The sequence below is a fragment of the Heterodontus francisci genome, chromosome 4, assembly GCF_036365525.1.
Source record: "Heterodontus francisci isolate sHetFra1 chromosome 4, sHetFra1.hap1, whole genome shotgun sequence".
NCBI classification, from domain to species: Eukaryota; Metazoa; Chordata; class Chondrichthyes; order Heterodontiformes; family Heterodontidae; genus Heterodontus; species Heterodontus francisci.
Window position 1 is genome coordinate 137,359,958 of NC_090374.1, and position 12,749 is coordinate 137,372,706.

The 12,749-nt window shown below is 42.8% G+C and overlaps 1 protein-coding gene across 17 annotated transcripts in view; it reads right to left on the minus strand.

Annotated features, from left to right (window-relative positions):
• Positions 1 to 272: 272 nt before the first annotated feature.
• The window catches only part of rfx3 (regulatory factor X, 3 (influences HLA class II expression)), a 651,544-nt gene continuing 639,067 nt past the window's right edge, over positions 273 to 12,749 (minus strand). For 16 of the 17 annotated variants that reach the window (XM_068030220.1, XM_068030223.1, XM_068030230.1 and 13 more), the window contains one exon: positions 273 to 4,104. In XM_068030220.1, the coding sequence (XP_067886321.1) occupies positions 3,866 to 4,104 (239 nt within the window). In that variant the 3' untranslated portion in view covers positions 273 to 3,865. The remainder of the gene's footprint in view (positions 4,105 to 12,749) is intronic. The other variant, XM_068030231.1, reaches the window with a different exon arrangement.

Consider the following 12,749-nt stretch of genomic DNA (forward strand, 5'->3'; position numbering starts at 1 on the left):
ACTGAGAAGCACTTCTACTGCCAAAACACAGAGCTTTCATTGCATACCTTCACGTATGAGAACAATTCACTGGACCGTTATCCATCAGTACTGAAACTCAATATAAAGGTCATGCTTCAATTCCAGTTTTTATACCAGGTAAGATGCCCATTTCTACCAATGTTCAAGGAGTCTATTGATTAAACAGAGCAGTGTGTGTTCTGTTCTACAGAACTACATTTTATTGTCAAGACATGATCTACAGATGAACCCCACCCCCCTCAATAACCCCCTAAATTGCACATTACGATCCAAATATATCTGCAGCACAACAACCCAAACACTAAAAAAAAGGACAAAGATAAGAAATATATAGAAGGCTTTTCTTAACCATTACAAACACACCAGATACACCATATAAACACATTTTGGTCCAGAACAGTATGCGAATGTTAACATAAAACAGAAATAGGTAATATGAGGTTTGTTTTTTTGAAGATCAAAGGGATCAGAATGTTTATGAAATAAGTGCCCCAAATTTGTTTCAATACCATTAAGACTTGGCATATGTTGTAAAAACAAACCTTTGATGTTTGGTTTTAAAGCACAGAAAACAGAATCAAGGAAAACCTCTCCCAAAGGGGCAGCTGAAGCTGCCTAATGACCTTAAGTTTGTTGGTGCTGATCAGCATCATAATGAATGACATTGAAAAGAATGAGTATGTTTGTTTAAACCTAATTTAGTTAGTTTGACAAAACTATTTCAAAACAACCATGTTTTCCACATTTTTTTGGTTTAGGAATACAGAGACTTTAAACATTTGAAATGTTAAATTTGTTTATTTTGCCTGAAGTTTATCAATTAGATATCTATCTTTTTAATATCAGCAATTCAAAAAAAATATAACTTTTTTTCAGGAGTGGGAGTGGAGTGTGCTTCAGAATTTTTATTTTAACCTCAAGGAAGTTTGAAAACGCAACTGGTTTAAAGAAACACATTTCAGAATCTACAGTCATGTATTTGCCATCTTATTTAATGGTATGTGTGTCTGTCTCACTGTCAGAGCACTAAAAATTACCTTGTTTGAAAACAAACACATAATTGTGCATTGCGAGAAGACAGTTTTCTTTTGTCTTAAATTTTTAAAAAAAGACTCATCATAGAGCAGGTTTTCCCAAAACCACAACAGAAAGTTTGATTACTGATGATTTCCATTCTGCTCCCCTCCGAAAAAAACTACTTATTTTCACAAATTGAGACAGGAATTTATGAAAACATTTATAGTATCATAGGGGATTGGCTACAATATGTTTAATTGGAGGAGTGAGCATTCACAAACTGCACTTCCATCTCTTCAGGATTCATGTTCACAATTTGTAGAGAATATATTGAGAGTCCCATTAAATTTTAAGCAATTATATGAGAGAAAAATGTGTGCATTGCCTTTGTCATTAGATGTTTAGAAATTGTTTTTCTTTAGAGTGTGTGCCAAAAATAAGTCAATAATTTTGTATTAATTGGTGACTTCTGGATTTCCACAATCCTCAGACACTGTATGCTCCGTCTTAAGCAATTGAAAAGTACCACAAGTCCAGATTTATGTATATACTTACTTATTCCACATGATTTTATAAGACAAATATACTCATTCTTAGTGTAAGAAAAAGACATAGGTTTCTAACTAAGAATCGTCACTCTAGCTTCCATTCCATAGCTTCCCCTGTGGGTAGTAGAAAAACAGCAGGCACACCTTGCTGAACTACAAAAATTAACTCTCTCCATAACTGTTTAAGGCACTGTGTAATAGCCGAGGTACAGTAATCCCTGACGTACATTCCTGAAGCGGCATTTAACTGCCTACCAAGTCTGTTCCTACAGAATTGATGAGTATGTGTGAGGTGTGCCAGCTACAGTACTTTTGGTCTAGTCATCTTTGACAACCACATAGAACACACAGAAAACTTAATGTAAAGCTGCCAAGACTATGCTGAGTGCTACATTCCTTGTGTTCTGTAGTTACACTGAGGAGTTGGCTAATACAGCCACTGGAATCAGCTAGGATACCACAGTACTTAATCAGCAATCATGCTAGTTTTACACAAATTAAAAAATATATGTAATTAGAATTTTCACAAAACCAGATTCCTGTGCCTATCCATGCTTAAAACTTCCTGTGTTTAAAATTTCAGTCCAATTCCTCAATATTGAAGTCAAAATTATTTGAAATCTAAGTTTTATTTTATAGAAAAAACTGGCATGTATATTTGTGTCAGCCAATGAAAAACTCAAAGTACTGGCAACAGGTAGTATTGGTCAACCCCTTGTAAAAAGTCCTATCATAGCAGCTAAAGACATTACAGCAAAACAGATGGAACAGACAAATCGATTCATAATGAATGATTCCTGTCTGTCCTAACATTATTCACAGGTACACTGGACTTCAATGAAACAGTATACTTTTGTTGGTCTAACAAGACCCAATCTGGAAAGTAGAATCACAACTGAAACAAATGCAACATATTTTATCACATACTGCAGCCTTGATTATCAACACTTTTTTCAAAAAAACTTTTTATTAAACTAATCTAGTTACTAAATATGGCTGCACTACTATGCAAATCAGTAGCATTCAAAACATTGATGTTTCAAAGGGTACTCCATTGAACCTTCTGCAAAGGTTGGAGGTTGTTTAAAAGAATTGAATAGATTTTGGATTTTGACAAGTTTTAAATACAGTACAGTTTTAGGAGACTAGTAACAATGAACGCTGCCTCCCATCTCAAGCTTTCAACTTCAACCATCAATCTACATTCCAAAATCGTTCAACAGCAGAAGTATGGCCCAATAATTTGAAACAGAAAAATTAGATTCCTCTGTGTGTAACAGTCAAATATTTGTGGTCAAAGCTTAGAGCACATCAATATGCTGAAATTAACTGCTTCGTGGCTAGAATCCAGTATAACAACCCAATTTCTTGCTCAGATCAGTGACTGTGACAAATGGCAGAAAGGTTATTTTCTGCATGCAACTTTTGAAAGGAAACTTTCAATTTTGTGACAAATTGTGTGCAACGTAAAACCAACTCCTGGAAAAACATGGACAAAAACAAGTTGAAATAATGCACATTGAGGATTTTAGGTGCTCTGGTCATAAATGAATAGAATGTAGTTGTAATAATCTTTGAGGTAACAGCGAAATTACTAGAAATCTGAGGCATTAATGGTGGTGAGGCACAAGAATTGTTACTTAAGCAAACACTTTGGTCAAGAATACTGTTGATGATTACCATGCCACACCTCCAACCCAAAATGTAACCAATATTCATTTGTTACTAGGTTTGACTTAAGTTATTTTTAAAATGCACATTATGCATGAAAGATGGAACCACCTAAAAGTATTATAAGTAAGTTTTATCCTATTGTAACTTATCTAAGTGCATTCAAACAATGCAGCAAAAATATCACTCCTGGATCCCACTGAAACAGAATCAAACCAAAACAAAGGTAAAATTAGCAGTGAGCTAACAGGATATTGTTGAATTCTAGCCCTGACCTTTAGGTACTTCTGCTGTCAAGTGAGTATATCCTGTCCTGAAGTGTGTATAAGAATATATTTTCAATCAAAAACTGAACTGAGCAAAACAACTTATACTCTTAGACGTTCATCATAATTACAATTGCCATGACTACAGAGGATCCCCTTTAGTCAACATGATCAAAATGGGACTAAAAAAAATCTAAAAAACCTATATACACCCAGTTAGTGTATGAGAGTAACATTCAGCATAGCATATGTGTCATCTCAATAGCTGAAGCCACAACACAGTCAGACTTCAGGCTTGATGTAAAGAAAAGAAGCATAATTAATGAACGGTCAAGCTATTGTTTAGACTGCCGTGTATGTGTTTCCGGCAGTGCTGCAGTGCCTGGCACTAGCCACACTTGTAATGATTTGATCAGCATGAAGTGGGATCAGAGGGTCCTGCTGCATGTTGCTGTTGAGAGATGGTGCAACACAGACACCTTGTAAGGTCTGGTTCAGGTCTATTTTTTCCCTTTTGAATGGTGGTTCTCCAGAATCTTCCAATTCATCATCCATTTCACTGTCAACTTCACTTCCTTCATCTTCAGAGAGAAACGAAAAATACAAGATACTTAGTATATGTATTATAACACAAGGACACCACTGTTGAAGCATGTTACATCAGATAGCGCAGATTTGAAAGTTAGAGCATACTTCATAGAATACAGAATCTAGAATGGTTCCTGGAATGACAGGGTTGTCCTGTAATGAGAGGCTCTCCGGAGTTTAGAAGAATGAGAGGTGATCTCATTGAAACATAGAAGATTCTGAAGGGGTCTGACAGGGTAGACACTGAGACATTGGGGAGAATTTTATGCTCTCCCCTGCGGCGGGTTTGGAGGTGGGGACAGCATAAAATCAGGTGGGATGTTGGCAGGGAGAGCGGTTTCCGCCATCATCCCGCCTCCGCCAAAATTTAGACTGGGGCGGAAAGGCCTATGAACGGCCTTCCCACCCTGCCGCCAATTGAGGCCCTTAACTGGGCAACTAACGCTTAATTAATAGCCTCTTCCCATCGCAACCGCAATTAGCTGTACGGCGGTTGGCCCTGTCGCTGCACGGGAAGCATGGCATGGAAAACCAGGCGGACTGCTTCCTGGCTCCGGTGGGGAAGGGCCCTCGTTAAAAGGCACTTAGTGCCTGAACGAGGGACCAGTCATCAGGAAGGGTGGGGGGCTGCGAGACCCCGCCCCCACTGACCTACCTGAGGGCTGGGTTCAGCCACAATCCTCAGCCTCCAGGACAGTCATCGCCAGCAGCAGCCACTGCCTCCTTAGAGGCCTCTGATTGGCCGGCAGCTCTCCAAGGGTGGGACATCTGGAGACAGGGTCCTAGATCCTGTGGAAGGCCCACCGCTGTCCACTTAAGTGCTTGATTGTCACTAAACTCGGCGGGCCTTCCAGAAAAGAGGTGACATGGGGATCTCGGTGTCGGTTTCTCCGGATAGCGAGACCCCTGCCGCCAGGATAACATTCTTCCCATTGTTTCCCCCAGCTGGGGAATGTAGGACATGGGGGCAGTCTCAGGATAAGGGGTCGATCACTTAGGACTGAGATGAGGAGAAATTTCTTCACTCAGAAGGTTGTGAATCTTTGGGATTCTCTATCCCAGAGAGTTGTGGATGCTCCATCATAGAGTATTTTCGAGATTGGAATAAATAGATTTTTGATCTCTCAGGTGAATGGCAGGAAAGTGGAATTGAGGCAGAAGAGCAACAATGATCGTATTGAATGGCAGAGCAGGTTTGAGGGAGCTATATGGTGTACTCCTGCTCCTATTTCCTATGTTCTCTTATGTTCTTATGCAGAGTCTTATGTCTCCAGCAGCACAGGAGATTCAGCGTTAAAATTCCCACTGCTGTGCACCCCCACCCATTTTGTGATGTCGCTGGCTGCTGTTATAGAAGCCTCTGGCTCGATGACATCACCCGCAGAGAGTCACGATTGCATGGAGGAGGCTGGAGAGTTAGGAATCAGGAAGGTTTAGGTTCAGCACTTGGTGGGGGAGGTGGATCACATCCATTGGGTATTCTCAGCATCTGGGAAGGGCTCTGAAATCTGGAGTGGTGCTCTGAAATTGGTAGGAGGGGGCCACGGTGGGGGGGGTTATGGTGCTGGGGTTGGCTCTGAATTCAAGGGAGGTTTCTGAAATGGGGAGATTCCTCAGTTTCCCCTCTGCCCTGGCCTCAAGTTCCCTTCTTCCCTTGCCTCAGATTTCCCCCCTTTCCAGCCCTTGGGTTTTCCCTCTTGGCCTCCTGATTCTTGGAACTTGTTGCATAACAACTGCTGGCATGAAACCACGAGCAAAAATACTCAACTACAGGGGACGCAACTTTAATAAGATAAGTGCAATTACATTTTTGAAGTCATGTAAACAAATTCACATGATCAGATGCCAGGTGATCAGGCATCACATGGTTAGAATGTCATGTGATCAAACCTCCAGAAATGCCTCTAAAAGGAGAACTTCCTTTATATGTTTCTAGCCCAATGAGAAATGAAGCAGTGCTGGATTTATCCTATGGGGTTAAGGAAAGTGGCGTGTACTTCAGTGGGACAACATCTGGATCATAATGATCATAATATAATTAGCTTTAAAAGTAGTTATGGAAGGAGACAAAGAAAAATGAAAGGTGAACATACATAATTGAAAGAGTGCCATTTTTGGTGATTTGAGAAGGAATCTAGCACAGGTGGAGTAGAAAAAATGACTGGCCAGACCAACAGTAAATGAGCAATGGCAGACCTTCAAAGCAGAGGTTGTTCAGGTACAAACCATGCATATTCCCAAAAGGAAGATAGATGTGGCATCCAAAGCTGGGGGTCCCTGGATGACAAAGGAAATAGAGGTTAAAATAAACAGGAAAAGGAGGTTTCCTTTAGCTCTACGGAATACAATCGAAAAAGTGCAGGGGGAAAGTCAAAAAGGGTAAAGAGTGAGTATGAGAAAAGATTAGCAGGTAACATAGAAGGGAACCCCAAAGGCTTTTATAAACATAAAAAAGGTTAATTAAAGGAATGCTGGGGTTGATTAGTGACAAAATGGAAATCTCTTTGTGGAGGCACAGGGAATGACTGAGAGGGCTTGTAGGGCTGGAGGAGGTTACTGAGATCGGGAAGAGTAAGACCAGGGAGAGATTTCAAAAGAAGAATGAGAATTTTAAAATTGAGGTGTTGTTAGATCAGGAGCCAGAGTAGGTCAGCAATCACAGGGGTGATGGGTGAATGAAACTTGGCACAAGTTAAGTTACGGGCAGAATTTTGGATGAGCACATGTTTATGCAGATCAGCTGAAGCAGGGTCAGAGTCGGTCGATGTTTCGGAGGTGAAAGTCATAGTCATAGAGCACTGAAACAGGCCCTTCGGCCCACCGAGTCTGTGCTGACCAACAACCACCCATTTATACTAATCTTACATTAATCCCATATTCCCTACCATGTCCCCACTATTCTCCTACCACCTACCTACAGTAGGGGCAATTTATAATGGCCAATTTACCTATCAACCTGCAAGTCTTTGGCTGTGGGAGGAAACCGGAGCACCCGGCGGAAACCCACGCAGTCACAGGGAGAACTTGCAAACTCTACACAGGCAGTACGCAGAATCGAACCCGGGTTTCTGGAGCTGTGAGGCTGCGGTGCTAACCACTGCGCCACTGCCTTGGTGATGAATCAGATATTTGGTCAAAAGCTCAACTCAGGGTCAAACACAACACCAAGTCTGGTTCAGCTTCAGACAGTTGACAGGGGGAGGGATGGAAATGGTGGTCAGGGAATGGAGTGTGTCAGAGGGACCAAAAACAATAGCTTCAGTCTTCCCAATATTTAGTTGGAGGAAATTTCTGCTCATCCAATACTGGATGTTGGACAAGAATTGTGACAAATTAGGGATGGTGGAGGGGTCAAGAGAGATGGTGGTGAGAAAGAGCTGAGTGTACATGTGGAACTTGATGTTATGTTTTTGGATGATTTTATCAAGGGCAGCATGGAGATGAGGAATTGCAAGGGGCCAAGGATAGATCATTAGTCCAGAGGTAATGGTACGGGAGCGGGAAGAGAAGCCACTGCAGGTGATTCGCTGGCTATGATTTGATAGCCAAAAATGGAACCAGGTAAGGGCAGTTCCACCCAGTGGATGACAGAGGAGAGGTGTTGAAGGAGGATGGCATGATCAACTGTATCGAAGGCTGCGTGCAAAGAATTTGAGAAGCATGAGGAGGGTTACTTACCATGGTCACAGTCACATAAAATGTCTTTTGTGATTATTCAGTACTGTAGCGGGGGCAGAAACCTGATTGGAGGGATTCAAACATGGAATTGTGGGAAAGATAGACACAGATTCGAGGGCTTGGGAGAGACAAGGGAGGTTTGAGATGGGGCGGTAATATGCAAGGACAGAGAATGGGTATTTTGAGGAGAGGGGTGATGACAGAAAATTTGAAGGGAAGGGAGGGGGACAGTACCTGAGGAGAGGAAACTGTTAACATCAGCTAACATGTGGGCCAGGAAGGGAAGTTGGATGGTAAAGAGTTTGATGGGAATAGGGTCGAGGGAGCAGGAGGTGGGTCTCATGGACAAGATAAGCTCAGAGCAAGCAGGGCAAGAGGTGGGATAGAATCTAGAGAAAGATGTGAGTTCAGGGATAGAACATTCGGGGAAGTTTGGCCTAGTGGGCTAGGGTAAGGGAGGGAAATGGCAGAGGCAGATAAATGGATAGTCATGATCCTTGTGACAAAACAATCCATGAGCTCCTTGCACTTGTTATTGGAGGTGAGGGTGGAGGTAGCATGGGATGGTGGTTTAAGAAGACAGTTAAGAAGCTGGTGGAAAAGAGAAATGTGTGAAAAGAGAAACCTATGTGTTCCGGTTGAGCTTTGGATAGTGAGCAATTTTGGCAATGGAGAGCAGGACCCAATATTTATTTATGTGGCCAACAAGACTTGGTGATGGATGGTTAAACCAGTTGTCCAGCATAGATGTTCAAATCTGTGTCTCTTGAACTTAAGGGAGCTGAGGGATGTATTGAGAATGACTAGGGTGAGAAAGAGAGTAATGGTTTTAATCGGGTCAAGGGCATCAAAGGTGGAGGAAGGGGTGTGATTTAGTAGATCGGTAACTGTAGAAATGTCACGGATGGAGGACCAAAGTTTAGATAGTTGGGAATTTAAAAGTACAGTGATAAGTGACTTGAGGGAGAGTTTTTTCCAGGTGCGGAAACAGGAGGAAGTGGGGTTGGGAGAAGGGAGTGGGATGTGGGTGGAGAACGATACAAGGAAATGATTAGAGATGGCCTTATATGTGATCGTTACAAAGTGATAGCAAGGCAACGTGAGATGATGATTCGAGGGGCGGGCATGAATATGGATAAGAGACTTTATAAGGAGGGAGAGATTGAGAGAAGAAATGGGAGCAGTGAAATCAGAGGAGGGCTAGTACAAGGAGTTAAGATGGGGTTGAAATCACTGAGCATGAGAAGCAGCTCAGTACAGAGGCTGAGGAAGAAAGGAGATATTTCAATGAGAAACTTGGTATGATACTTAGGTGCCGGTACAGAACAAGGACTTTAAATGCGAGGTGAGATGCTCAAAGGAGAGGTTTCCAAAGCAGTAGACAGACAGACCAACATGTGATTTAGAGGCAAGGGCTACACGACCACCCTGGTGGTTTGGGCAGAGCAAGTGGTGGAAGCCAGATGGGTGAGCTTTGCTAGGAGGAAAGGTATCATCACCCCCTCAGCCATGTCTCAGCCAAGGCCATGATGTTGATGTAATCATCTATAATAAATTCATGGATGGCACAGGCCTTGTTTGCAAGTGAATGTACATTTTGGAGGGAGATGCAGAGAGGGCAGATGGTGGCCGATCCATTGTCAGCGTCCAATGATCCAGTGCAGGAAGCAGTCAGTGGGACAGGAAGAAGGTTTATCCCTCTTCTCTTTTTTGAACAGGGATGTAACATTTCACTAAAGAGGATGAATTTAATATTGTAATAGAAGAGGGGGGAATAGAGATATTGTATAGGATAAAATAGATACAATGGAGGTGCTAAATTAGTTGGAATCATTCAAAGATAGAAAATTACCAGTCCAGATGGGATGCATTCTAGTTGCTGAGGGAAGCTAGGGTGGTGATAGCTGACGATCTGACCACAATCCTTCAATCCTCCTTGGATGCGGGAGTAGTGTCAGAGGACTGGGGGATAAACGAGGTAACTACAGGTCAATCAGTAGCGGTGGGAAATGTACTAGTGACAATTGTCAAGGACAATTTTAATTCTCACTTGGAGAATCTTGAGTTAAGGAAGGACAGCCGGCATGGATTTGTTAAAAACAAATCGTGTCTGACTTAACCCAATTGAGTTCTTCAACAAAGTAACAGAAGGTTAATGTAGGCAGTGGACTTTCAAAAGGCATTTGATAAAGTACCTCATAACTTATTCAGAAAATAGGAGCACATAGTATTACAGGGACAGTGTTAATTTGGGTACAAAATTGGCTAAGAAATAGGAGGCAGAGAGTTGTGGTGAACAGATGTTTTTCTGACTGAAGAGAAGTATGCTGCCGGGTCCACTATGCGCCAGTATCAGGACCACTGCTTTTCTTGTTTTCTATAAATGACCTGGACTTGAGTATAGGGAGTACAACTTTGAAGACTGCACACGATACAAAACTTGGAAACAGAGTGGGCTGAATTTTTACCAGCCCCTCGCGCCGTCGGTTGTGGTGTGGTGCCCATAAAATTCTGCGGGGAGAGGCTCGCCTCGACCCCCGACGTCGAGAAGGGCCCGCCGCATATTTCTGGTGGCGGGAGGACCTTGGTGCGTCCCCCCTGACGCCAAGTGGCGAGGCTTTCATTTAAATATTTAAATTAACATAAATTAGATGTAAATGAACTAACCTGCTGCCAGCGATCGTCCCACGCCGATTTTAAGGCCGCCGATCGCACCTCCCGCGCCTTTGGAACATCCATACGGAGTTCCAAGGTGAGAACCAGGTGGGGAGGGGGGAGGAATAAAATTTTCAGGGCAGGAGGGGTGGGGGAGTGGGGAAAACAATTTTTATTGGCTGTGGGGATGGTGGGAAGAGGTTGAGGGTCAAAGGGAACAAATTTCGGGGGGGAAGTTCAGGAGATCATAAAAGTCTATTATGGGCGAGAGGGCCATTTATATATAAATTACCCATTGGGGGTAGGAGAAGGGATTTCGAGTCGAAATAAAAGTTTATTTTTATTTCCCAGAGACCGGGACCTTTAAATATTAAAATGTTACTGAAGGGCTTGAAGCCCTTTAAAAATGGCACAGCGCCTGCGCGCTGGTGCCGGACGCCGTTGCCAGGGATGTGGCGGCCGCTCCCTCTATTTAAATGAGCCCCCGTGCGTAATATTGCGGGGGCTTGGTGGTGGCACTTCCGTGTCGGAAGGCTGCCGAGTTCAAAGCGCGCCGCCGCAGAGCGTGGCACGCTAATAAAATTCATCCCAGTAAGTAGTGAGAATGATAGTACAGACTGGTAAAATGGGCAGATGCAATTTAATGCAGATAAGTGTGAAGTGTTGCACTTTGCGAGAAATAATGTGGAGAGGCAGTATAATCTAAATGGTGTTATTTTGAGGGGGGGGGGGTGGTGGTTGAGGGAAACAGAAGGACCTGGGGGTGCACATTCACAAATTCTGAAGGTGGCAGTGCAAATTGATATGGCAGTTAAGAAAGTGTATGGGAGACTTGGCTTTGCAAGTAAAGGCATTGAATACTAAACCTTACAAATCTCTGGTTTCGCCACAGCTGGGCTATTGTGAACAATTCTGGGCACCACACTTTAGGAATAATGTCAAGGCCCTGGAGGGGCTACAGTGGAGGTTATCAGGATGATACTAGGGATGAAGGTCCTTAGTTATGTGGTGAGATTGGAGATGTTAGGATTGTTCTCCTTACAGCAGAGAAGGTTAAGGGGGGAACTAATAGATGTACTCAAAATTATGAAGCATTTTAATAGTGCAAGTAGGGAGAAACTATTTCCTCTGGCAAGTGGGTTGGTAACCAGAGGTCATAGATTTAAGATAATTGGCAGAAGAACCTGAGCGGAAATAAGGAGAAATTTCTTAACATTGTTATGAACTGGAACACGCTACCTGAAAAGGTGGTAGTATCAGATTCCATAAGAACTTTTAAAAGGCAGCCATGATCATAATGAATGGTGGAGCAGGCTCAAAGGGCCGAATGGCCTACTCCAGCTCCTATTTTCTTCTATGTTTCTATGTACTTGAAGAGCACAAATTTGCAGAGTTATGGGGGAAAAGCTTAGACTAAATTTGACAGCTCTTTCAAAAGAGCTATTACAGGCATGATAAGCCAAATGGCCTCCTACTGTGCTGTACAATGACTTGTATTTATATAGTGCCTTTAACATAATAAAACATCCTGAGGTGCTTCACAGGAGTGTTATAAAGCAAAATATGACACTGAGCTACATAAAATATTAGGCAGATGACCAAAAGCTTGTTCTAAGAGATAGGTTTTAACAACGACAACAACTATGTGTATTTATGTCGTGGCACCTTAAAGGAGGAAAGAGAGGCGGAGAGGTTTGGGGAGGGAATTTCAGAGCTAAGGGCCTTGGTAGCTGAAGGCACACCACCAATGTTGAAAAATTAGAATCGGGGATTCTCAAGGAGCCAGAATTTGAGGAGTGCAGATACCTTGGTGGGTTGGGCAACTGGAAGAGATTAGGGAGGGGCGAGGCCAAGGTGGGATTTGAAAACAAGGATGAAAATGAGGTGTTGCTTATCTAGGAGCCAATATAGGTCAGCGATCACAAGGGTGATGGGTGAATGGGACTTGGTGCGAGTTAAGGCATGGGAGGTAAGTATTGGATGACTTCAAGTTTACGGAGGGTGGAACATAGAAACATTTAGGGCTTGGAAGGAGACCATTTGGCCCACCATGTCCATGATCGAGAATGTGGGAGGCTGGCCAGGAGTGCGTTAGAATAGTCAAGACTAGAGGTAACTAAGGCGTGGATGAGGGTTTCAGCTGCAGATGAACTGAAGTAGGGGCGCAGACAGGTGATGTTACGGAGGTAGGCTATAGAACATAGAACATTACAGCGCAGTAAAGGCCCTTCGGCCCTCGATGTTGCGCCGACCTGTGAAACCATCTGACCTACACTATTCCATTTTCATCCATATGTCTATCCAA